The sequence below is a fragment of the Pongo pygmaeus genome, chromosome 1, assembly GCF_028885625.2.
Source record: "Pongo pygmaeus isolate AG05252 chromosome 1, NHGRI_mPonPyg2-v2.0_pri, whole genome shotgun sequence".
Classification (NCBI taxonomy): Eukaryota; Metazoa; Chordata; class Mammalia; order Primates; family Hominidae; genus Pongo; species Pongo pygmaeus.
In genome coordinates, this window is record NC_072373.2 from 12,662,721 (window position 1) to 12,687,700 (window position 24,980).

Genomic DNA, 24,980 nt, shown 5'->3' on the forward strand with positions numbered 1-24,980 from the left:
GGACGATGCTTCTGCACAGAAGCGCCTAGTTACTTCTTGATGATCTCTGTCTATGGCAATAATCCCTCATTTCCTTTCTTTCCAAGTAGTTTTTGAAATAATTTAGTACGGAATTATTTAATTGGTCTTTCTACTTGAAACATTTAGCATAAGGTAGACATGAACAAGTTCTCTGAGTGCCTTCAGCTGCCGTTTGCTGAGCGAGGCTCCGTGTTTCAGGTTGCTGGAGACCGTTCTCGGCTATATCAATGCAGTTGCACAGTCCCTGGAAAGGAACGCAGACAAACTCACCGTGAAGTTCTGGCGCGCACTCCTTAGTAAAGCTTACGACCTGTTAGATAAGGTAGGTTTTCATTTCTGCCTGGAATTACTGTTTTGTTGCTGTTTTTTAAATTATTGTGAAATTATTTAAAGTTTTTAAGAATAAACTTAGCAATTCCTTTTATGAATATAATGAAGCTCAGATTTTTCTTAGAAAACAATCTCTTGATGACTAGAAATAGATTTGTCTGGAAAAAATTGTTTCCTTACCAGTTATGAGAACATGTACCTCATATATTTTAATAATTAAGTCATGTAATATATAATGTTCTGCTTTATTCAAGTGGAATAAAATAAAAATATGAAGTATATTACATACATATCACTGGGCTTGAAATTAGGATTGCTGATTCAAATCTAGCTAAATGATTTAGCTTCATGCCTTTGGCACTACCTCCTGACATCAAGCTTTTGTTTTGTTTGATAATGCGTGGTTAGTCATGCCTACCTGAAAGGTTATTTTAAGAATTAAATAAGAAAATGTGTGTGGAAGTGCCTGGTGCCTGGAGGTGTGCAGTGGACAGCAGTCTGTCTTAATTGAAGTTGATTTTTTTTTTAATTTGTTTTTCTTTTCATGTTAAATATAAAATTTCTCTTTAGGTCAATGCCTTGCTGCCCACAGAGACATTCATTCCTGTGATCAGAGGGCTGGTGGGCAATCCCCTGCCGTCTGTTCGCCGGAAAGCACTGGACCTTTTGAATAACAAGCTACAGCAAAATATATCCTGGAAGAAGACAATAGTGAGTAAAGACCCAGGACACACCCATTTACTGTACTTTGCTTTATCAAAGAGCTGCATTTAACTCCCTTCAATTTCTCTAGTGGTACAATTTCAAATTGAAGTATATTATTATCTGAATATAATACCATGACATGTTTTAAAATGTGATGTTAATTCTAATGGGAATATATGTGTGTTGTAAGAGCTCTTAGAATGGAATTTCAGCCTAGTGGAATTCTTGCTTACTACAGAGCTTACGTGGCCTTAGTCTTAGCATAATTCTAAGTCACTTTTACTCCAAATCAGTGGGTGCTTTGTATAAGTGAAAAACTGGTTAGAGCACACATATTGCTTAGCATGACTGTGTGACTCAGGACCCCCGAGTCTGATTTCCATTTAGACAATCTCAAGCTGTGACAATGGGAAAATGGACAAACGTTTTTTGCAGCTTTAATGATTTGGGGATTCTGGCTCTCCCCTTCAGGTTACCCGTTTCCTAAAACTGGTTCCAGACCTTTTGGGCATTGTGCAGCATAAGAAAAAGGAAGGGGAAGAAGAACAAGCAATCAACAGACAGACAGCGTTGTATACCTTAAAGCTTTTATGCAAGAATTTTGGTGCAGAAAATCCAGATCCTTTTGTCCCAGTGCTGAGCACTGCTGTGAAACTGATTGCTCCAGAGAGAAAGGAGGAGAAGAATGTCCTGGGAAGCGCGCTGCTGTGCGTAGCAGAGGTGACCTCCACCCTGGAGGCGCTGGCCATCCCCCAGCTTCCCAGGTATGCGGCCGGAGACTTGGAACAGGAGCTGTTACCACCTGGCACACGTTGAAAAATAACACTTTGGTGACTTTTTTCTTTTTCCTCTGAGTAGACGTTGCATAAAATTGGATTTGTTAAAGAATTGATCTTGCAGGGTGTGGTGGCTCCCGGCTGTGATCCCAGCACTTTGGGAGGCCAAGGCAGGGAAATCGTTTGAGCCCAGGAGTTTGAGGCTGCAGTGAGCTATGACTGCACCACTGCACTGTAGCCTGGGCAACAGAGTGAGACCCTGTCTCTTAAAAAAAAATAATAAAAATAATCTTCAAACAGAAAGACATAGCCTTCCTATTTATCTTCAGATGCACTGCTTTGCAATGTTAATCGTCCCCCATTCTTCCTTCCTTTTGTCTAGTATAGTCAAAAAGCAGTGGGTGAAGATTCTTGGCAGAGGGGCCCACCCAGTTAGGCAAGGCCAAAGTTGCCTTCTGCTGCCAAATTTGGAAGTTAGAAGCTCCTGGCTGTAGTAGTTCTTACTGTACAGCCAGTGTGTTCCTTAACCTGTTAGAGCTTTGCTGTCTATAAAACAGAGACAGTATCTACCTCATAGGATTTCTGTAGGGCAGTGCTTGCAAGGAGTTTTGCATAGGGCCTGACACATAGTTAAGTGTTCAATTAATGAAAGACATTGTTATCTTTTAAATTACTGTTGTGTCCATACTGTTAGCACTGGGAGATTTCTTGTGCTTAGCCACATAAAATGCGTAGACAGAGCTTTTTAGGCTATGAAGCAGATAGCGATGTAATAGGCACAGTTTGTTGGTTTTTTCCATAATGCCCTCTACTCCATTCCCTAGCCTCTGTTTCTGCTTCAAGTTCTTCTAAAGCTCTTACTCTGTTTCTAGCCTGATGCCATCATTGCTGACAACAATGAAGAACACCAGCGAGCTGGTCTCCAGCGAGGTCTACCTGCTCAGTGCCTTGGCCGCTCTGCAGAAGGTTGTGGAGACTCTCCCGCACTTCATCAGCCCCTATCTGGAAGGCATTCTCTCCCAGGTGAGCCACGATAGCCACCATGGCCACGACACGCTACGCGAGGTGGCTGGGGAAAGTAAAATATCACGAATGTAGTGATTTTGTTTTTTCTTTAAGGGTTAGTTTCTGTTTGACAGAAAGGAGTCTTATTTCTGAAGAGATGTACTTGCTTTTATTAAATGTGTACTTTTTCTCTTCCATCATCCTTGCCACTTAATCTTGAAATTGATATGGGGGTCACTTTTTAGCGAGATGCTTCTCTTCTTTAATTGTGCGGAATGTATTCTGGCTTTTTTTTCTTCTGTGAGATCTTTGAAGTTGGGCTGGTAGAGCCGCCTTTTATTACTTGTGGAAATTGGTGGGCCCTGTTTCTACTGTGAGAGGTTTAATCCTAAGGCATCTTGCAAAGCAGAATTTTTGTATTGCACGTCAGCGGTTTCCTGTCAACACACTAGGGGCCAGTGAAAATGCTCAAGAATGTTGAGCCCTGGCTGTTCCATTGTGTTGATCATTTGCCATTTACAAGGTTAGGAGCCTTCATTACCATGGGGCAAATGATTAAACCGCTTCACTTACACCACAGCCAGGGCTTAAAAGTAGCCTTCTCACAGAAAGGGGCCTGTGCTCTGAGGAGCTTTCTCAGTTTTTTAGCAACTTGACTCTTGCCATGGTCCCTTGCATTCCTGTCCTCTAAGAAAATCATCTGTCTGTGTGCTCTGTGTGCGTCTCTGTCTACCATCGGCCTTCGTCCCTGATCGCAAGTTGGGCAAGAGGTGTCTGCCCAGTTTCATCCACTGACGTTTAGGGCTGACTTTAAAAGGAACTCTGTGTGTAGTTAAAAAGTGCTAAGCATATTTTCCAAACACTAGTACGTCATCATGAAGCCTCTCTGTAAGTGTGTGTTTGTCAGTGAGGATCTGCAGTGGCCCTGATACTTTTTTTATATTTCTGTAGGTGATTCATTTGGAGAAAATCACTAGTGAAATGGGTTCTGCCTCACAGGCTAATATCCGTCTCACATCTCTTAAAAAGACACTGGCTACCACACTTGCACCCCGAGTCCTGTTGCCCGCCGTCAAAAAAACTTACAAGCAGATTGAGAAGAACTGGAAGGTTAGATCATATTGGGTATTAAGACTTTGGAGAAGGGAGAGGTGGTACTGAAATGTGTAAACTTTGACTTAAAGAGAATATGTTTATTTAATTTTTAAAAATACACACTGCTGAACTCTAGGAATCATTTGAAAATGGCACATCTCTTTACTGTGTTATTGGTAGAATCACATGGGTCCGTTTATGAGCATCTTGCAAGAGCATATTGGGGTGATGAAGAAGGAAGAGCTCACCTCCCATCAGTCTCAGCTAACTGCCTTTTTCCTGGAGGCCCTAGACTTCCGAGCCCAGCACTCTGAGGTAAGCTCAGGTTCACTCATCCAAATCCTAAAGCCGTTATCCACCTATAGAAGAGTCCGAGAACAATCTAGCTGTGTAACAGTGGTACTTGCCAAAATAATTTACAGTCAGATATCAGCACTCTAATAAATGGGCTCTTCTGTTTTCAGAACGATCTGGAGGAAGTTGGAAAAACAGAAAATTGTATCGTTGACTGTCTAGTAGCCATGGTTGTCAAACTTTCCGAGGTCACATTCAGGCCCCTGTTCTTCAAGGTGATGCTTTCTTCCTCTTCCTCTCTTTTGTGCTCAGATTTAAGTGACAAGATGTCAAAGAAACTAATACTATCTTATCCTTTTAGCTGTTTGATTGGGCTAAAACAGAAGATGCCCCAAAGGACAGATTGTTGACATTTTACAACTTGGCAGATTGCATTGCTGAAAAGCTGAAAGGGCTTTTTACTCTGTTTGCCGGCCACTTAGTGAAGCCTTTTGCTGACACCTTGAACCAGGTGAACATCTCCAAAACAGGTGGGTAGTTGCTTCAGTTCAGCTGTCACCCTTGCCCTGTGTGCCTTATACAAGGTACCAGTTAAGACACAACCTAGTGCTTGGAAGCAAGATTTTAGAGGTTCTTAAGTGCTAAGCTAAGGAGGGTGAATTTTTTACTTCATTGTTGTCAGACAGTGAAGTGTTGTTTTAGCATGATGAACAAATGTTATAAGTCACCTCACTTGGGAGAAAGAATAAAGTAAATGGCCATTACTGTCAGTTACCGGAAGTAACTTTAAAACATAAAAATTAAGATTAGTTTATTCTCTAATGCTAATATGTGACCCACTTGACAGTTGAGGGAATTTAACTTGCCAGAGTGAGTGTTAGAATCTTAACTCTAAAAGAAGGAATCGTTCTTCGAGAGACCATCCATTGTGTTCTGCCTTCATCCTGATTATGATTTCTAGATCATTTTAGACTCTTCCGATTATAGTTATTTTAATAGTGATTCCAGTGTAAACATTGGAGATTAAATGGTTAAGTTCAGTGTTTTTTCATTTTTACTCTTCCCACGTCTACAGATGAAGCATTTTTTGACTCTGAAAATGACCCTGAGAAGTGCTGCTTGCTGTTGCAGTTTATTTTGAACTGTTTATACAAAATCTTCCTTTTTGATACCCAGCATTTTATAAGTAAAGAGAGAGCAGAAGCCTTGATGATGCCTCTGGTGGATCAGGTAACCAAACAGAATCATCTTTCGTTGCTGAGGAAGCCATCACTGTTCAAGCTTGGCAGGTTTTAGATCTGCTCAAATGACAGCTTGCTAGGATTTTTCTTTGTAAGGTTGTTTTTTTTGGTCTTTTTAATGAAATGTTTTATTTGAAAATTGTTTTTTCAAAGATATAACTTCATTGTGGAATTTGAGTTGTTTTGTTTTGTTGCTTTGAGACAAGGTCTTGCTCTGTCACCCAGGCTGGAGTACAGTGGTGCAATCTCAGCTCACTGCAACCTCCACCTCCCGGGTTCAAGCAATTCTTGTGCCTCAACCTACCGAATAGCTGGGATCACAGGCGCCCGCCTCCACACCTGGCTAATTTTTGTATTTTTAGTAGGGATGGGGTTTTGCCATGTTGGCCAGGCTGGTCTCGAACTCCTGACCTAAAGTGATCCGCCCACCTTGGCTTCCCAAACTGCTGGGATTACAGGCGTGAGCCACCATGCCTGGCCCTGAGTTATTTTTTATTTTTTAAACTGCTCAAAAGACAGACATGATATAAGGTGTCATGGGTAATGTATTCATTTTTGTTTTAACTGGGCCTCACTGAGAACGCGTCAGAGCATGGCTGCCCTCTGGAGGAAAGAGCTCCTCTAAGATGTTCTGCTGGAGAGAAAGGGGCGATGATAAAGGGTATGAGATTCCATTTGAGTTCGAGAAGGCAATACATTTGCCCTAGAGAATATTAGAATAATGCCTGGGTTTTGAACCTGCTAATATCATGAAAGATAGTAAAATATTTATATGTTGGGTATTTTTTCAAACAGAAGAAAGAAATGAGACTTGTTCGAAGTCTTTGTCTTATTCTTCCTAGCTGGAAAACAGGCTTGGGGGAGAAGAGAAATTCCAGGAACGGGTGACAAAGCACCTGATACCATGCATCGCACAGTTTTCAGTGGCCATGGCGGATGACTCTCTTTGGAAACCACTGAACTACCAGATTCTGCTAAAGACGAGAGACTCCTCACCTAAGGTTAGGAACTGGGTGACAAGTACTGAAACTGCATCTTTTCACTGCATAGCCTAAACAGCCTGCAGGTGGTCACAGATGTAGGCCCCTGGTAAACTGGCAGGGAAGAACATTGCTATTTGTCATCCAGTACTAGAGGTCTGGTCTTTTGTATTAGGCAGAAATTTGTGCCTAAGAAAATTTTGTTTTTTACTTACAGGCTATTTGTAAAGAATAGCAATGCCCTATCCCCACCCCAGTGGTGCGCTGGGCAGAAGTACTTAAATACTTTGTAAATGCTTTTAAATAACAAAGACTTGAAGTAATTCCTTGTTTTTTAAGTGCCATTGAAATGTCATTGTTCTCCAGAGAGAAATGCATTGAATTTATCCACAGAATAGTCTTTTGAGTTACGCAATACATTCTGTTGTTTATAGATACTAGGCTCATGATCTTGTTGAGTAAGTGGTGGCAGTGGAAATAAAACATGGGTAGGTTGAGTGGAAGTCAAAATTCCACACCCAAGTTTTAGCAATGAGTCACCATTTCTCAAACTAATGATTGTATTAGAACTTTACTGGCTATAACAGACCAAAGCAGAATTTTATTAATAGGATTTATTAGTTCAAATTCTTTATTAGGATATGCTAACAATGAGACTATTTTGATGCACCCCCACATTTTAAACCATAGGTTTTTATACAAGTAGCAGCATCAAATTTATTGTAATATTTTACTTTGCACAAATAAAGGAAATCCTGATTGAATCTAGGTAGTTACAGATGGTTTTTCTAATAATTCACTTTGTACTATCCAGGTATTCTTTAATTAAAATATCCAAAATTAGAAGACCAGTAGGGCTTTTGTTTGAAAAGTTAACAATACCCAACTACTGCTTGCTTTCCTTATCATAGACAAGGCATGTGAGGAACACCTAGATGTTTTTAAAGCCCCAAAACTAGGATATTGTGACACAGAATGTTTTTTATTCAGTGCTGAGATGGGAGTTTATCCCAAGCGAGTGTCCTGGCCCCTCATACAACTATAGTGGTGACCAGTCAGAGGCTGTGGGTGAGGAGACCTGCCAGAGGTGGCTGGAGGCACTTCATTGCCAGCATGGCGGGCTGGCGAGCTCCAGTGAAGTAAAATCTGGCGACACACTTGAGTTTGCATGCGGTATTTTATTTTATTGGTTTTTTTTTAAAGGAAGAGATTATAAAAAGACATTTCACATTAAAGATTTGCAGTCGTGGGACACAGTTTGGAAAACACTGATTTATAAGGTTGCGCATATTACAAACAGCTCCCAAATGGTGAAACTGGTATTCTAAGATGAAAGCTGAATGAACATAATGAAGTGAATAAACGCAAGTGAACTAATGTTTAAAAAGTTAGAGCTTGTCTCAAGTCAGTACAGCTCTTCAGATAATAAATACAGTAACACTACTTTTTATTTCTTTGCTCTTTTATCCCTTTCAGGTTCGATTTGCGGCTTTGATTACTGTGTTAGCACTGGCTGAAAAACTAAAGGAGAATTATATTGTCTTGCTACCAGAATCCATTCCTTTCTTAGCAGAGTTGATGGAAGGTAATTCCTAAACTATTCCCAACTATTAATTAAGGAATAATTCAGTAAAATTCTGTGAAAATGTGCCCAATGATAATGCAGATTTGGATATAACGTGACTAGCAGTTGATCCAGTCCTCATACAGGCGGCTCCAGTCTCAAATACAGGCAGGCTCGAGCTCCTGTTTTGAGTTGGGTGGAGGGAGCGAGTTGCGAAGTGACCACCTCCTGATCATTTGAGAGTCCATTTACAGTAATCTTCACTATCTTTACTTTTGTTGTGTTTTGTGATCATACAAGCAGATTACAGTAGTGTTTTTAATTAACCTCATACATTTATATGATTGAAGTTTTGGTCCCCAGATGAGAGGTTATTGTATGGAAATGCCTAGTGGCATTAAGGATGCAGTAGGATGTCCACTTTTAGTAGCAACCGACGTTCATTCACTACTCCATGTTAGGTGCTTTACATGGATTATCTCACTTAAAAATCACAACATTTTATCTCTGTTTTACAAAGGAAGGAAACTAGAGGCTTAAAAGGTTTCAGTTATTTGACAAAGATCACAAGCTAGTGAGTGTGACATGGGGAGCTGTGACAGTTCTAGAACATAGAGTCTTAGGCACAGGAAATAACAGTAAATGTTATTATTAAGGGAGGGGTGGTGGAGCAAGTAGATCAGTCCTTTACTGATTCATTGCTTATCTAAGCTACAAAAGTACGTTCTCCTTTGTTTCTTAGCTCTTGGAGGGGGGAAGTGTGAGCTACTAAAGGGGTGGCATCCCTAGGAAGTTTGAGTTTTGGGGATTCTTATTCAGCTTCCAGTGCAAGCCTGTGGGCAAGAAATGAAGGCGGAAGGAGCGGTGTGGAGGAAGGCGGTCCATGGCTCCTCCTGCTTCGTTAATGTGCTTCATTTCACTCTTTTGATTGAATGATTGCCAGAAAATGCAAGGCATTAAGAATTAAACTAATGAGAACCGAGGCAGGCGGAATGACTCAGATTTTAATTTTGATTTTTTTTTTTTTTTAGATGAATGTGAAGAAGTAGAACATCAGTGCCAAAAGACTATTCAGCAACTGGAAACTGTCCTGGGAGAGCCACTCCAGAGCTATTTCTAAGACTTTCTGTGGTGTTTCATACTCTACTCAGAGTTCAGACTGATTTTTCATATTTTTATTTTTGGGTGTTGGGTGCCATGTTACTTTTGGTGCCTTAATACACCTACTTGGATTACTTACAAATGTTTTATCACTTCTTTACAAAATCCCCACCTGGTTTGTGCTGCCACATAAGCCTCTCCTGCCTATTGTATAGAGCTGCAGAAAGAGTAAATGATACATGGTATTTTTATATAGACTGCTGTGTTTGTTTAAACATTTATTATTCTCTTCTTGATTGAAGGTAATAATATTAGACTTGTTAATTTTAGCACCCAAAGCTGATGCCTCATTTGCACTATAAGCCTTAACTCTTCTGTACAGCAATATCTTATATACATGGTATCCATGTTGCAGATTTCACTCAAAGTTGCTCTGTTTCAAGAAAATGAAGTTATTTAGCAATCAACAGAAATACTTTTGACTGTAAAGCCTACTTTTCATTTTGGGTAAGCGAACTTCAGCCTTCATTTCTTTGTTGTGCCTATAAAGAGAAGTGGTTCTGGAATGCTTTTTTTTAACCCAGGCACAGTGTAACTGTCACCTTTATCCTTTGTTCTTTTGGGAAACGGGAGTGATGAAGGCAATATGCTGCTTCTAAAACAGCTCACACCTGGCTGCTCACACAGAGGGCCCAGAAACACTGGGTGGCATGAGGAAGCTCCTCCAGGATTAAGAATGAACCCAGTTCCATTGGTGGTTAATTAAGAATTACTTGTCTAAGAAAGTAAGTATCAGTAGATTTTTTTCAATGCTTTGAAGTGCCCTAATCTCTAGTACTGGGTCATGGTGAAGTTGGAAAGTGAGGGCTCAAATAAAATTAAATCTGCCACCTTTTTAAAGGCATCTAAGAACAATCCCGTAGAATGTTCGCATTGAGTTTAAAAGCCTTTGAAACTAATATAGAAGTTTAACGCAGAAATGTGGCAAGCAAAAAGCCAACCTGCAGTTTAGAGACAGAGCCTGCTAGTATAGAAGTGCGCATTTCTAAGAAATGTCTCAGTAAAATTCATTAATAAATACTAATAGCTTTTTAAATCTTTTTCCTCCACATAAAATGAAAATGAACTTAAGACTTAAAAGGACTGATATGAGTGGGCTATTTTTTTCCTAAATGCCTCACAGTCTCCAACAGCTCAGTTAAGCACTCTGATGGTCTTTATGAAGAAAAATAACTCTGGGGGATTCTCGAGTCTTCTTGCCTTCTACAGCTTTCCCTGTGGCAACCCCCAACCCCCAACCAGTGTCTTTGAGCTTGGTGAGACTCTGCATAAATTAACATGAAAAGCTGGAAAAGAATTAAGGGCTAGCGATTTCTACACTGAGTACTTTTTAAAAAATAAGATTGACAATGGTATTCTTTTCAGTATATGGATAGAAATAATATCTATCTTAACTAAAATCTGTTCTGAAAATATTCCTAAATCCTGGCAGAGTTCTGCCCCAGTCTAATGTGATAAAATGATCCTCACTCACTGAGCTTTTTTCCCTCCCCACTCCCAAACCTTTGAAATTTCCTGTAACAAGATCTGACCTGTAAAGATCCCATATACATGGAACTTCTGCCAACTCCCCTCAAATAACAGAAAAATCACAGAAATGGAACCATTTAACTTGCTGATACAGGTTTGATTTTAATCACATAAAGTGGAAGAGTGCTTTGATCTCAGTTGCTAATGATGATGGACTAATCTTTAGAAGAACGGAGGCCTTGAGTGGTGATTTCATGGGAACAAAACAGATTTCTGCATTACCTCTGCCTGCTTTGTGGGTCCCTTAGTTGGCATACACTTTCTGATAGTGCCTGCCTTATGAATCCCTGAAGCCTAATCCTGACCTTACTTTTTTGCCCATAAATATCTTTCAAATTGAATGCATCTTGCCCCTTCCTGAAACTTTCTGTAGGTGTCTGTGTAGACTCTGATTCGCCCTAAGTTCAAATACACAGAAATCAGCTGCCTTGGGCTTGACATCAAGTTAATTTCAGCACCATGTATTTGTTTTGCTTTGGTTTTTTGCCTTAATTTCTGTGCTCAGATGTCATGCCAATTACTTGGTAAAGCTTGCAGCTAATAGAGCCACATGTTTATTACGATAAAGAAAATGATGTAAGTCAACATCAGTCCTCAATGATGGGATATGATAGAGCACTGGTTATGAGAGTGATCACTGGGGAAGGAGTTGTGTCGTCTATAAATTAGTGTCTTCGGGTGATTTAATATCTGCATAACTAATCCCAGAGGACCCCTTAGGAGTTGATGTAATGCCTGTAGAAAAAGCAGTGCGCAGCGATAGAGCACAGAAGAGTCGAAGCTCAAGAGAACAGGGAACATACTGGTTTGTTTCACCAAGTATATATCCTAGCTCCTTGCACAGTTTTACCAAAAAAAATCTGTGCTCAATACATGTTAGCTACTGTATTATAGAAGGGATACTCCATAAATACTTGTCGAATGGGATTCTTGAAGAGTCAGCCAGAGTAGGAGAGACGGCAGAGTGGCTTTAACTGGCTATAAGTGTTGCTGCCCCCAGTTTCCCCATTCAGTGCTAGACACTGCCATACTTCATGGCAAGGACTGAGAACACCCAGCAGGACCTAACGGTGCACAAGCTCATTTTAACAGTATAAACAATAGAATGACAGTGAGATGCGTTTCAGCAAGGCCAGTATCACAGAAGCCATTCTGTATTTCGGTTTTTGTAGCAGCTGTGTAGGTAGGCTACCAGCTCCTTACTTCCAGTAAGTGGATGTCTCCATTAATTTCCAGCGTGTCAATACTGCTGAGCTCTTTAAATCTGTGTTTGTACTCCAGGCTGTGTACGCCATTTACTGCAACCTTGAATTCTCTAACATCACAATAAATTATCATCTGAAAGGAAAGGAAACATGCCATTAGTGGTTCCCCTTAGTTTAAAATTTTGTGTTTGTCACATACTAACAGGGTGTCAGAGTAAACCATTTGATTTCTTTATACATAGAAAAGTTCCAGCCTGCTGCTGCTGACTTCCTTCTGTGACTTCCAAGACCCTAATCTAACTATAGTGTCCCTGGTGGTGGCACTGTCTGCCTCATCCCACCCAGGGAAGTGACTCGGACATGTTTGGAGCCTCACACCATCCCCAGGGCCTGCAGCCCTCCTTTCCTCAACACAGCCCCTCTCCCTCAGCCGCATCCTGCCCCTTGCTCCTGGAAAGCCAGAGTACTGCCCCTCCTCGCCGATGCTGGGGACTCCCCTAAAGCAGGAAAACTCCTAATATGGTTGCTTTAGTTCCCTGAGATGCTGTTTCCAGCTAGTAGCCTGGAACCAAGGGACTTGGATCCTGATTTTTCTGCCTCAAACTCTAGGACCATGAACAAACCAGAAAATTAATATGAAATTTCAGCAGCTTAAGGCACTTGCTAGGGTTTTTACAGCTGCTTGGTGATCCTGATTCCATAAGCTCAGCACATCTTGGCCTCAGTGTGTTTGTCCAAAGCCGTCAAAGCTGGGTATCCTGTAAGTCAGAAGTGGTGCACATTCTGGCAAATTCATTCAGATCCATCGGCCGTGTTCGCCCTTCACAGTCAGCTATGCTCAAGACTCAAACAACGAAAAACCACAAAACTTACTAGCCTTTTACATCACCTTTACACCTAAACTTCATACTTCTGGTGCCACGCTGCCAGTGCCAGGCAGGGTTTCCACCCACTCTGAGAAGGCCACTGGGAGGCCCTGCACTGAGCTCTCCCTGTGCTCCTCGCCCCCATGAAGGCTTCAGAAGAAAGAGGGGCAGCTCAGCCTTGCTGCTAACCCGGCCCCACCCTCAGAGGCCAGAGTGAAGCACAAAACCTGAATCTGCAAAGCAGCAAGTTGAGGGTTTTCATTCTTTTGATAGGAGCAGTGGAAAGGACTGTCAAGGAAAATCAGGAAGGGGAGGAAATTTTAGCCCAAGTCCTGCACTCTGATAACAGAGCTGACCAAGATGAAGCTTCTGTGGCTACAGAGGATTGGGGAAATAGGTGTAACCTGAGATTCTATCCCCACAAGAATGGTGGGAATCCCAGTTCCAACCAGGTAGAAGGGACCCCGGATATATTTAACAAAATATCAAGAAAACACAAAACACACAGCCTGATGCTATAGCTCAGAAGGAAAACCAAGTTGGCAGCAGAGGGTGTCAATTAGTTACCTGTACCGTATCAGAGCAAGTGCAAAGCCAGTGAATTACAAGCAAGTGGCAAAAAAATGACATGCTTCCGGGTAAGCAGACTACTACAAATGAAAAGAAGGCACATCCTTTGCAAGACCCCCAGCCTAGAAGAAAACACAGAACAACAGAATCGCTCACAACCATCTGATGCTGGGAGGAACATGGATTTCATCCAGAGGAAGAGCCCACAGATGAAATTACAACACTGAATGAGATTGTTTTTAAAACACTGTAGATACAACTAAAGTGTATTTGAAACAGCAAGAAGATTTAAAATGAAAGTAATGGCATAATGGAAAGACCTGAGATAATCTCAATGCAAGCATATTTAAAAGGCAAGAGATGGAAGCCCCCGGAAAGGACCTATCAGTACAGAAAATCGTCAACAGTGATCAACACAAGGATAATTACTGCTCCTGAATTAGAAAATTAAATGGAAAAGACGATTGTTCAAAAGCATATAACATTCATCTATTCATTCCTTCAGCCAGCCATCCTTTTCACTGTCTCTGCAAAAAAATGCCTGGAATGTGGTTCACCTAATCCTAATGGTATGGTTTGAATTACGAAGTTGGAGATATTTTCATCTTAGTATTTTTCAGCATTATTTGAATGTATCATTATTGTCCTTTTTATATTAATATAGCAGATCCAAACTTGGGGCCCAGATAGGTCAAAAACAAGTTACATCATTGGTTTCCTGTCACCCACCACAAGGCTCAACTTCCTTCTAGAGCGCTCACCTCTGTTTCCCTCCAGTGAACCCCAAGTCACCCTTTATGCCTTGACCCTTGCCAAGCCAACAACCCTGTGCTGCCCTTCCCACCTCTAAGGACTTGTTCAAATCATGCCCTAAATCTAGAAAAGCCAACCTTCAGCCTTCCACATCCTTCCCAGCTTTCTGAATTCCAAACCAATATCCACAACTTCCAGGGAACCTTCCATGATTAGCCCACATCTGTCTACACTCCACATACCAGGGCACTGCATTAGACTGGAACTTAGGGACAAATACGAATGTCACATTGCTATCTATTCCGCCTGATATTCATGCTTTTAGTAACGGGTTTTGATGAGTCCTCAAGAACCCACATGGTCCAGACAATGTGGCAGTTTAAAATGCTGTAGAATTATAACCTAAACCAATGACCCTAAGTGACTGTGTGAGGCAGTGGTACCTGAGCTGGTGATTGAGGCTGGCCAACCACCCAGCATCTGCATCACAAGGAGATTATTCTCTGCTCAGCATCCCAGAAACATATTTTGGGAAAGGTATGTGTTACAATATTCACCTATCTGGGGACTCAGGACTACATGCCTTTTAGTTCCAAGGGACTGATGTATTTTTCTTTAAATACATACAAACAAGACTAACTCCTTAGGAGAAAGGACTGCCACCTGAAACCATCTACCCTGATGGGGGATGATGGCCAGGGCAAGCAAGCAGTTTTAGGGTCTCCACGTCCTCAAGTCCACTTATACGATTAAATGTGTGACTCCAGTCCTGACACAAGCTTCCTTGTGTTAAATTCCTTTCAATATGGGGCTACGCAGGAATTTTAATATGATGACAAATGTCAATTCCAATGCACATAATTTGACACTCTACTGGCTTTGCCATTTATACTGATTGCCCACATTATAAAAAGGGGCAAATTACAATCTCCAAGTAAACAAAAAACATACACAACCTCCACATATTGAGTTAGGACTTGATTTAAATGGACCACTTATCCCACCCCTGCTCCAAGGATTCTTGTTGCTATCCCATTTTCAAAAACTGTAACCTCACCTCAAAGTACATCCCACGACTAAATGGGAAAGAGGTAATATTTCTCTCTTCTTCTCCCCAGGACTCCTGAAGAAAAGAATTTCTTACAAATGCTTTAATATTCAGGCGTGGGTTCAAGTGTAGAGCAATATCCTTTGATTTTCCTGCTAGTAGGTCAACATTAAAGCTTTTGAGAAAGAAAGAAAAAAAAAAAACCTTAATTAACCAAGTAGGACAGAGTAGTGGCAGTTTCAGCAATGTTAATGACCAGACTTGAACTATGATTCTAACGCTATGAAACACGCGTATCCACACGGTCATGGGAATGCAGGTGAAGTTGAAATTGTAAACTCAGCATTCCACTAATTCGTTACTTGCAAAATAAAAATACGAAAAAAAAACCCTTTAAAATCAGCGTTGAGGCTGAGATGTGGTTGGACAGAAATGGAAGGTTTAACGCTAAACTGAATGACTACTTCAGGCTGCAGGAGCCTGGGATCCTCTCAAGCAGGTATTCTCTTCATCAGCTACCCGTGGTTCCTTCCTTCTTGAAAGTATGCCACTTTCTAGGAAATAGCTCTAATTTCAAGCTTTCAGAAGGCTGGACATCTGTGGAAAAAGTTGTTAAAGCAGAAATTTTCTAAATCACATGACAAGAGGGGCCCTAAAAAATGTTGCCTGGGCCGGGCGTGGTGGCTCACACCTGTAATCCCAGCATTGGGAGGGCGAAGTGGGCAGATCACTTGAGGTCAGGAGTTCGAGACCAGCCTGGCCAACATGGTGAAACCCTGCCTCTACTAAAAATACAAAAATTCAAAAAGTAGCTGGGCATGGTGACGCGCCTGTAATCCCAGCTACTTCAGAGGCTGAGGTAGGAGAATGGCTTGAACACCCAGGAAGCGGAGGTTGTGGTGTGCTGGGATTGCAACACTGCACTCCAGCCTGGGTGACACAGTGAGGCTCCATCTCAAAAAAAAAAAAAAAAAAAGAAAAGATGTTGCCTGATCTTACGGGGCTGCCCTGGAGTTCTACAAGGCAAGGATAGGCCTCGTGGACAAAAATGCTACTCTCTTGTCTGGCCAGAAAAAGCCGAGGTCAGAACACTGGGCTTTATTTAGTCTTGGCTCTGCTGCCAACTGGCTGTTAGCAATCTAACGTCCTCCTGCTTGAATCATCTCACCTTGGAAATGATTCTGACACTAGCCCTACTTCTAGCTCACAAGACCGTTCACAGGTGGAAGGCGGTAACAGGCACAGAAGTATCTGCACTGCGACTGGTACCCAAGGATACTGACCTTTTGGCATTTGCATTCACTTCTCCTTTAATGACGACAGTTCGTCCAGGGCCCATGGGGGTGTTCAACCTTGCAGCGAATGGCAGGCTCTGAAAAGAAGCCACAGTCAGGACCAAGAGGCCTGCAGAAAGCGGTCTCCAGGGAAAACTCGTGTCCAGAGAACACTACAGAATGTTTCAGAGCCATGACCCTGTAAATCCCAGGAGGGGAGACACAGTCTGCCTTGGTCCCAGCTGGGTCCCCTGCAGCAGCACCGTCTCTGGCTCGAGACAAACACTCACTGATTACATTTTAGATGACGAAATGAATGACAGGATGGGACCCAATGCCCTCTGTATGAGTGAAACACCTCAGGAAGGCCCCCTGTGCCTGGGGTCTGAGGCAGTACTGTGTTCTGCCTGAAGGGGAAGCAGCCAAGCCGGGAGGTGCTGAGGAAATACACAGGAATGGCTCAGAGGCAGGCCTGGTTGACTCGAATCTGTCCAGGGACCGCACACAAATGCAGAGGGGGCTGCTTTGGGTTTCTATTCTGGGTACAGGTTACTCGTAACAGCTCATTACAACTTAATTTTTATATACAGTTAAGTAAATTTGGGGCTCTTCAAACCTTTGACAAATAGTTCATAGGTGGTATTTTGGTGCAAGTCAAAGTGTGATTGACAGTCGAATCTTTGCTCTTGGTGTAGACAGTTCTGGGTACGATTTTAGAAATGTCTCCTTCTCTATTACTAGGCTGTAGGGAAACAGTTCTACAGTAAGGAATGGAATGAATGAAGCTGCCCTCCACAGTTTAAACTGTTCATTTTCTATGCAACGTTATAAAATATTCCACATGAAATAAGCCAGGCAAAAATACTCACAAGCTGGGGCGCGCCAGACTTTGGAACCTATTGGAAAAGAAACAAAACATAAGAATGTTAGAAGGAGAAGAATTATAGTTTATAATCTGAAGTCTTGGTTGTGCTGAGCTGAGCCTGGCCGGAGCCTGGCCGGAGCCTGGGATGTTCCTGCTCCACTCTGGTGTGACCTCCAGGCAGCCGGTGCTTTATGACGGGATGGTATGGTGTTGTGAAGGGCTACACAGGTTGAGAAGAGAGTCTGATATCCCTGTTCATCTGAGTCCTTCATCCTCCACCATAAATTAATAATTTTTCATAAAACTATATGACATTTTTTTAAGAGACAGGGTCTTACTCTGTCATCCACACTGGGATGCAGTGGCTCAATCATGGCTCACTGCAGCCTCAACCTCCTGGGTTCAAGTCATCCTCCTACTTCAGCCACCCAAAGGTGGGATCACAGCCATGCGCCACCATGGCCAGATAATTTTTTAATTTTTTGTAGAGATGGGGTTCTCCCTATGTGGCCCAGGCTGATCTCAAACCTAGGCTCAAGCAATCCTCCCACCTCAACCAAAGCGCTGGGACTACAGGCCTGAGCCTCCACCTTCACCCAGCACTACATGAACTTCAAACGCGTCTTAGTTGTCCTTTCCAGGGTGCCCCCAGAATGCGGAGATTCTATTCAGTCTGTGAGGTGTGAACGTGCCAGTCGGTAAGACCTCACTTTCTCCATTAATAACAGCGCGTTTTTAAATTGCAATTATTCTCCCAGGCGTTGAAGATACACATGGAAGTTCATTTGCCAGTGCACTGGCTGATGTTCAATATTTAGAGATACCCCAGAACAGTACTATTCAGCAGTTAAGAGTGAGACAGTCCTTTTTACTTAAGAACAGTGAGTGGCAGTTACATAAACTGACAGGTGAATCATCAGCAAAAACTTATTGCGTGACTGGCACCACAAGTATGTATCTCAATTTTCAAATGGTTACTTGCGTTCTAAAAGCATAATTTTCAAAAACCCAGCCTTCTTGCCATTTCATTAACATGACAGCTAAAACAACATTTTTAAACCAGTGGCTCATTAAAAGATTTAATATTTACATTTTCTCTACTTATCTCTGTCAGTTCCAGACCAGATGCTTGGGTACTTTGTAAATCCTGAGAAAAGATAATAAAGATTAATTTGTAACATCCAGTAGAAAATATTTTCTATATATAACCTGTTTGACATATAAAAAATTATAAATGGTACTAAAAATATGCTTGAAAACTATGATCCAAAAATACACTTGACACTGGGGTCCTTTCCGCCCCCCATCAGATTGGCAAACATTCCAGAGAATAAGATGTAATGTCAACAAGAAGATGGGAGGATGGCTGTTGAGAGTGCAAATTGTTTTTACCCTTGTGAAGGGTGAGTTAGTATCTATCAAAATTTTCAATGCAAAGACAGTCACGTGTTGCTTAACGAAGGGGATATGTTCTGAGAAATGTGTCCTTACATGACTTTTGTCATCGTGCAAACATCACAGAAGATTACTTAACAACCTTAGATGGTACTGCCGACTACACACCTAGGCTGTAGGGTGTGGCCTATAGCTCCTGGACAGTGAATCTGTACAGCATGCACTGTACCGAATACTGTAGGCAACCAGAGCAGAATGGTAAGTATTTGTGCATATAAACTTATCTAAACATAGAAAAGGTATGGTAAAAATACAGTATATGACAATCTTATGGGACCACGGTTGTATATGCGGTTCATCATTGACTGAACGGTCCTTATGCAACACGACTCTGCTCTTTGACTCAGACACTCCCAGCCTAGGAACCTGTCTTACAGAAATACTCCATTTTACGCCCATGCAAAGGAAATAGCTGCTACCCAGCTAAAAACAGTGTGTGTTTTATTAAAACCACACTAGATTTGAGATCCTACAGACAATGAAGCCCTGGCTGATAAACAGCCTTCTGCTAGTGTGAGCAGTTCACCTCCAAAAAATTAATACTACAGTCAGGGAGATACGTCCTTTTTATGTCAATAGAAGTGTTATTTGAAGATTTTTTCTACCATCTCATCAGAAACCATCCTTATAAAAGACCCCAAGCTGTGGAAGGTCACTCACCGAGCTGAAGCTAAAACCAATTGAGTGAATATTCACTGTGCCATAAATGCCCAGAGTGTCTATTTTCTCTGGGCCGATCCTGTGGCCATAGAGCAGAGTATGTTTTCCATTTACAGCCACCTAGAGAGATACAGAAGACAGAGCCCCCCACCACCACCAAAAAAAAAACAGTTAATAAATTAACTTATTATCCAAATTTAAATGTTTCCTTGTGTCCAATTTTATACCCGTTCCCACAGGTCTCCACACACATCTGACCAAATGGTAACCGAAAGCACCCAAAACACTAGCAGTGCTTCCGAACTTCTTTTGAGTTCCTGATTTGATTAAGCACTAGGAACTGTCTCTCCACAGACAAACATGCAGTCATAAATATATGTGCGTGTGCTTGTGTGCACCTCTACATACATGCGAGACATCTGGGTTCAAAGGTCACCAGGAAGCCCAGGCACAGGTGCCCTGGAGATTGTGAACTCAGGTTAAAGATCTGGCTGCGAGCTCCCCACAACACTGTCCCTGGAGACCTCCCATGTGGCAGACACTCAAAATCTGTTGTATTTGCTAAATAAAACAAATTCATATGGACAAGTTACCCAACATATTTGAATTCGGTTTTCTTATTCTGAAGTAGGAACAATCTCTACCTCAACAGACTACAGTAAGATGACGAGAAAGTAGCTTCTGCAGGTCCTCAGCACTCTACGAGGCTCCTCCTCCCTCCCTCTCAAATGCCAGGTACCACGTTAGGTTATAGGCAGAAAACGCAAGCAGCATACAATATAGTCTGACTCACGGAGCTTAAAATCCCATTGTGGAGGCAAAATAAACACATAAAGCCAAAGCACAACTGTTAAAAACTGTTAAAAAGAATGATACAGACACGGGCTCGAAAGGCCAGAGAAGGGAGAAGTGAATGGAGTTTGGGAGATTCAGAAAGATTTTCGGGCGGGAGCAGTATCCCAAAGATCAGAAAGGATCTGCGCCAGAGGCATGCGAGTCTTCTCTCGCGTTGGTACAAACCTCTACTGTGGGAAAGCTCCACAGGCCGGAGGGCCAGCAGGTGTAAGAGCCTCTGGGACCAAATTCAACCATACACATACGCGCTAGGTATAACACACTCCATGAAGCCAGAGATGGAACTGACATCAAGGATTTCTAGGATCTCCTCTGGGTCTAAAATCTCATGATCCTACAGAACTATCTTGTAGCAAGACTTTTGAATTTACAAAACCCTTCTGATTTCTACGCTGGGATTGCCCTTGTTAGCTCTTTGGGTGGTGGCGGTTATATTATAACTTACCCTCCCATCATGAATATAATACTGTGTCAATTCGGAACTCAGCCCTGCTAGGAGAAATAGGATCTAATAAAAAGATCTGGTCACAGTGGACCATATTTCTGCATGGCAACAACGGGCTGGAGAGTAGTGGTGCCACACCTCACATTTAGGTGCCTTCCTGGTCCTTTTATGTGGAAAGACTACAAAGCCAAACAAACTGTATCTCAGGTGTAGGAAATACAAGGCTGGGCTCACAAATGTGAAAAGCGCCCCTGTGCACTCCTGCTCACTAATGAGGACTCAACCTGTCCCTCTCCAAAACCTACCTGGAATTTGTCCTTCAGCACCATAATCATGATCTCAAAAGACTTTTCTCTTTTGAAAGGCATGTCATAGGTGATCTCTTCCCGTCCCCATTTTTCATTTATCAAAGTATTGCAAACAATGCAGCCGGCCCTTTTGAAACGAGGATTGAAATGAAAGGCCACATCGGCTCGAGGTTTCACGCTGCTGCCATTCTGCAGATCCACCTGGAATCTATGTGAGGGAAGACACAGGGGCCCCATGAGTGCTCAGAAAGGAAAGCCACCAGTAAAGGCCCAGCAGGCACTACACTCCAGGCCCAGTGATAAGGGACTGACCAATCCCTCCTCGTTCATTCACTATGAGGCCTAAAGAGCTGGCTGCCTAATCTTTTCCATCTTCCTCAGTAACACAGCCCCTGAGTTTGAACTGGGTCTGAATCTGCCCAGAATAAAAACCTACCTTTCCCAGCCTCCCTTGCAGCTAGGCCTGCCTGTGCAGCTAAAGCTCTGCTGATAAGATGGAAGTGAAGTGCTCAGGGAAGACTACTGGAAACTGCCTTAAAAATCAGCAAGCACTTGCCTTTTGTCCATCTCTGTTTCCCCGAAAACACCACATGCACCCATCCAGCTACCCAAACCACAGAGGTGAGGGCTGGAAATCTAGCTGCCAAGGAAAACGGGAAAGGGGACCTTACCTCACCCTCAAGATAGCAGAGTGGTGAGCTGGAAGGAGTCTACTTCTCTAACGACTTGAAGGAGTTAACTGAAAAGGCCCGGGCTGTCTCCTTGAGACTTAATTTTCACATCTTACTTAAACCACTGCTCTTCAGGTGTTAGGTACACAGAGCTGAGCCCAACACTAATGATACCACAGCTTGTATCCAAAGCAAGTATTCAGTAAAACCATCTGAACTAGATCTGTGATGCTGTGGGAATGTCAGACTAAAACTAGACTGTCCCTGTCATCTGACCACAATTCCTTTCTTTAATGACATATCTAATTCTTCTTTTTCTTTTTTTTTTTGGTCACTCAGGCTGTAGTGCAGTGGCTCGATCACAGCTCACTGCAACCTCAAACTCCTGGCTCAAGGGATCCTCCTACCTCAGCCCCCTGAGTAGCTGGAACTACAGGTGCACACCACCACGCCCAATTAATTTTTAATTTTTTTTTTTTTTTTTTTTTTTTACCGATGGGGGGCGGGGGGGTCTCACTATGTTGCCCAGGCTGGTCTCGAACTCCTGGACTCAATCCTCCCGCCTTGGCCTCCCAAAGTGCTGGAAAAGTAAGTGTAAGTCACCACATCCAGCTGATGGTTCTAATTTTTTATACTGAAATCAGACTTAAACAATGAAATAAATCCCAATAACCTTTATTTAGTCATTCATTCCAATCTCCTCAGCACCTTGGCCAGGGCTGCTGATGAAAGCTAATCGGGCCTCAAAGTATCAAATGGTCTTTCCCACCTTACTCTTTGTTATCATTCCACAATCACAAAAAGACAGCTTATTCATGCTCCTTCCTTTAGCACAATGATTTTACCTGTCCGCATCACTAGGAACATGCCCACGTATTACAATCAAAGTCCCGGGATCCAGCTGATCAGGAATGGTGCCAACATACGGGATTACCTAAGAAAAAAAATTTAACAAATGTACGTTTACATAAAATTACTTACTAAGCAATTACAACCCAAACTCATTATTGATAGAGAAAAACTACACTTTTTAAGGCTGCACATAAATCTGCTCAGAATCCAGCATTTTCCAAGTCATCTTTCCTATTCAAACAGCTATAAAAAGGAACCGCAGCCGGGTGCGGTGGCTCACGCCTGTAATCCCAGCACTTTGGGAGGCCGAGGCGGGCGGATCACGAGGTCAGGAGATCGAGACCATCCTGGCTAACACGGTGAAACCCCGTCTCTACTAAAAATACAAAAATTAGCCGGGTGTGGTTGTGGGCGCCTACAGTCCCAGCTACTCGGGAGGCTGAGGCAGGAGAATGGCGCAAACCCAGGAGCCGGAGCTTGCAGTGAGCCGAGATTGCACCACTATGCTCCAGCCTGGGCGACAGAGCGAGGCTCCGTCTCAAAAAAAAAAAAAAAAGGAACTGCATGCCGCATGGCCGGGATATCTGCAATAGCTGCAAACCACCATGAGTTCTTTGGAAAGAGACACAAGGTAAATACTATTCACAGTATTTTGTATTTGGCTGAGAGTTTGTGAAGCAAAACTTCTGCTTAATATGATAATTCTAATAGAAAAAAAAACTTGTTGCAATGCCACGTCTACTCATTCCTTTTCCTACTATTCCACTGCTGATCCCAACAGAAGGTTCGAGGCCACACTAGGCCCAAAGTCAATGCTGATGGAGACAATGACAAGCACTCACTGCCTCTGAAGGAAGCTCCAAGTTAAGCCACGCCCCCACACCTGGGATTCCAGGGCCTGCTCTTCTCTGCTGGACTCCCAGACTGCAACCCAGACTGCACTGTTAGAAACCAGAGAACTGCATGATCGTGAGGATGAGTGGGTGCCTGTGGGTCTTCAAGACACGGCATCCACCTGCCTTGGACCAGTCCAGTCTGCAGGCGTGGGCTCTGACAGTTGGCCCCACCCAGTATTCAGGTCTCAACCTGTACCCTCACTGCCCAGAACCCAGCCCTTTTTTTCTGGGACCTGCCACACTGCCAGATCTTGTCATTCCCCTTCCCCAGAGATGACTACACTGTCCTCCCAGTCCACTGGCTGGGGACCTGTGCTGTGTGGCTGCCTCTCCTGCATCACAACCATCTGCCTCCATCTGGAGCATCTGACCAGGATGTACAGCCCACACACCGTTAAGCGTCACACCAAGCTCACCCAAATTATGATGTGCATGGTAAAACCTACCCAAGGTACTTCTGATTGTCAAGAAATAAGAAATAAAATAAGACGGGCCGCAGAAAAGTGGTTATAAATTGGTGGCTCCTAAACTGAAAACTTGAGGCACAGCCTCCTCTGTGGAGCCTTCTTCAAGCTCCCTGGGCTGCTGAGTCAGCCCCTCTCAGAGGGTTCATGATAGCACTTTGGATTGTTTGTTTGCATGTAGCTTTGTCTAGACTGTGAGCTGCATGGGGCTGAACTGGCTCATCACCTTTACCTCCCTAGGACAGAGGTCAAGAGACGATCGGTAATTGCATGGTGAATGAATGAACTCTCACCTGTCTGGAAAGTGGGCTCTGGCAGGCCTCACACATACAGAGGAGAGGCAACAAAGCAGCTGCTGAACCGCAAGCTGAGCCCACAAGCTCCCTGTTGCCTTAGGCAATAAGATGAGAAATTATGGAAGCCAATTATCTATCTGTTGTCATGGCAATTGCTAGGAGCAGGGTGGAGGCACATGACACCAGAAAACAAAAAATACAACAGACAGTGTAGACTGGGGCTACAGCTGCACATCAGAGTAGCTGATTTTGTGTGTAGAGAATGGGGAAGGACCTACATCCCTACATTGATCTTTTGGGTCACAGCTGGTTCCAAGAATATATAGCAGCATGTTTCATAGCATTAATCTCTTAATAAAATGAGAAGTTTTTATAACATCAAATTTCATCTTAAAATTATCTTTATGCAGAATATTTAATAACACAAAAGTGAGAAAGTAATCTATAAAGCCATATATAGTATGATCTCAACTAAATAAATAAACATTAAAAAGAAAACCTTGCTAACACATACTGTATCCTGTATCAAAATATCCTATATACCCCATAAATAGATATACCTACTACATACTCAAAAAAATTAAAAATTAAAAAAAGAAAAAGAAAAACACTGAAGAAATCAGACAAAAATGATAACAATAGTTTTCATGGGGGATGATGGGATTTTAATTTTTTTCTTCATATATTTTCATACTTTGCAGATGTCTATAATAAACATTGATATTTTTATAACCAGAAAAATATTTTTAATTATATGTTTCATTTTAGCATTGGAAAGAGCTTTTTGAGACAAAA

General features: G+C 42.4%; 2 protein-coding genes across 14 annotated transcripts in view; one reads left to right on the plus strand and one right to left on the minus strand.

Moving 5' to 3' along the window:
• HEATR1 (HEAT repeat containing 1) overlaps nt 1-9,365 on the plus strand; it is a 53,728-nt gene extending 44,363 nt beyond the window's left edge. The window contains exons 34-45 of the mRNA XM_054476536.2: nt 220-343; nt 922-1,062; nt 1,528-1,820; nt 2,705-2,855; nt 3,789-3,947; nt 4,113-4,247; nt 4,397-4,501; nt 4,588-4,756; nt 5,302-5,456; nt 6,310-6,468; nt 7,924-8,032; nt 9,043-9,365. Coding sequence (XP_054332511.1) covers nt 220-343; nt 922-1,062; nt 1,528-1,820; nt 2,705-2,855; nt 3,789-3,947; nt 4,113-4,247; nt 4,397-4,501; nt 4,588-4,756; nt 5,302-5,456; nt 6,310-6,468; nt 7,924-8,032; nt 9,043-9,131 — 1,789 coding nt within the window. The 3' untranslated portion in view covers nt 9,132-9,365. The remainder of the gene's footprint in view (nt 1-219; nt 344-921; nt 1,063-1,527; nt 1,821-2,704; nt 2,856-3,788; nt 3,948-4,112; nt 4,248-4,396; nt 4,502-4,587; nt 4,757-5,301; nt 5,457-6,309; nt 6,469-7,923; nt 8,033-9,042) is intronic.
• The window catches only part of LGALS8 (galectin 8), a 34,397-nt gene continuing 17,027 nt past the window's right edge, over nt 7,611-24,980 (minus strand). For 7 of the 13 annotated variants that reach the window (XM_054476539.2, XM_054476549.2, XM_054476576.2 and 4 more), the window contains 9 exons: nt 22,523-22,611; nt 21,004-21,214; nt 19,399-19,518; nt 18,374-18,430; nt 17,288-17,314; nt 17,035-17,160; nt 16,428-16,516; nt 15,154-15,319; nt 7,611-12,040 (listed from right to left, as the gene is read on the minus strand). In XM_054476539.2, coding sequence (XP_054332514.1) covers nt 11,891-12,040; nt 15,154-15,319; nt 16,428-16,516; nt 17,035-17,160; nt 17,288-17,314; nt 18,374-18,430; nt 19,399-19,518; nt 21,004-21,214; nt 22,523-22,611 — 1,035 coding nt within the window. In that variant the 3' untranslated portion in view covers nt 7,611-11,890. The remainder of the gene's footprint in view (nt 12,041-15,153; nt 15,320-16,427; nt 16,517-17,034; nt 17,161-17,287; nt 17,315-18,373; nt 18,431-19,398; nt 19,519-21,003; nt 21,215-22,522; nt 22,612-24,980) is intronic. The other 6 variants (XM_054476602.2, XM_054476614.2, XM_054476605.2 and 3 more) reach the window with 2 other exon arrangements.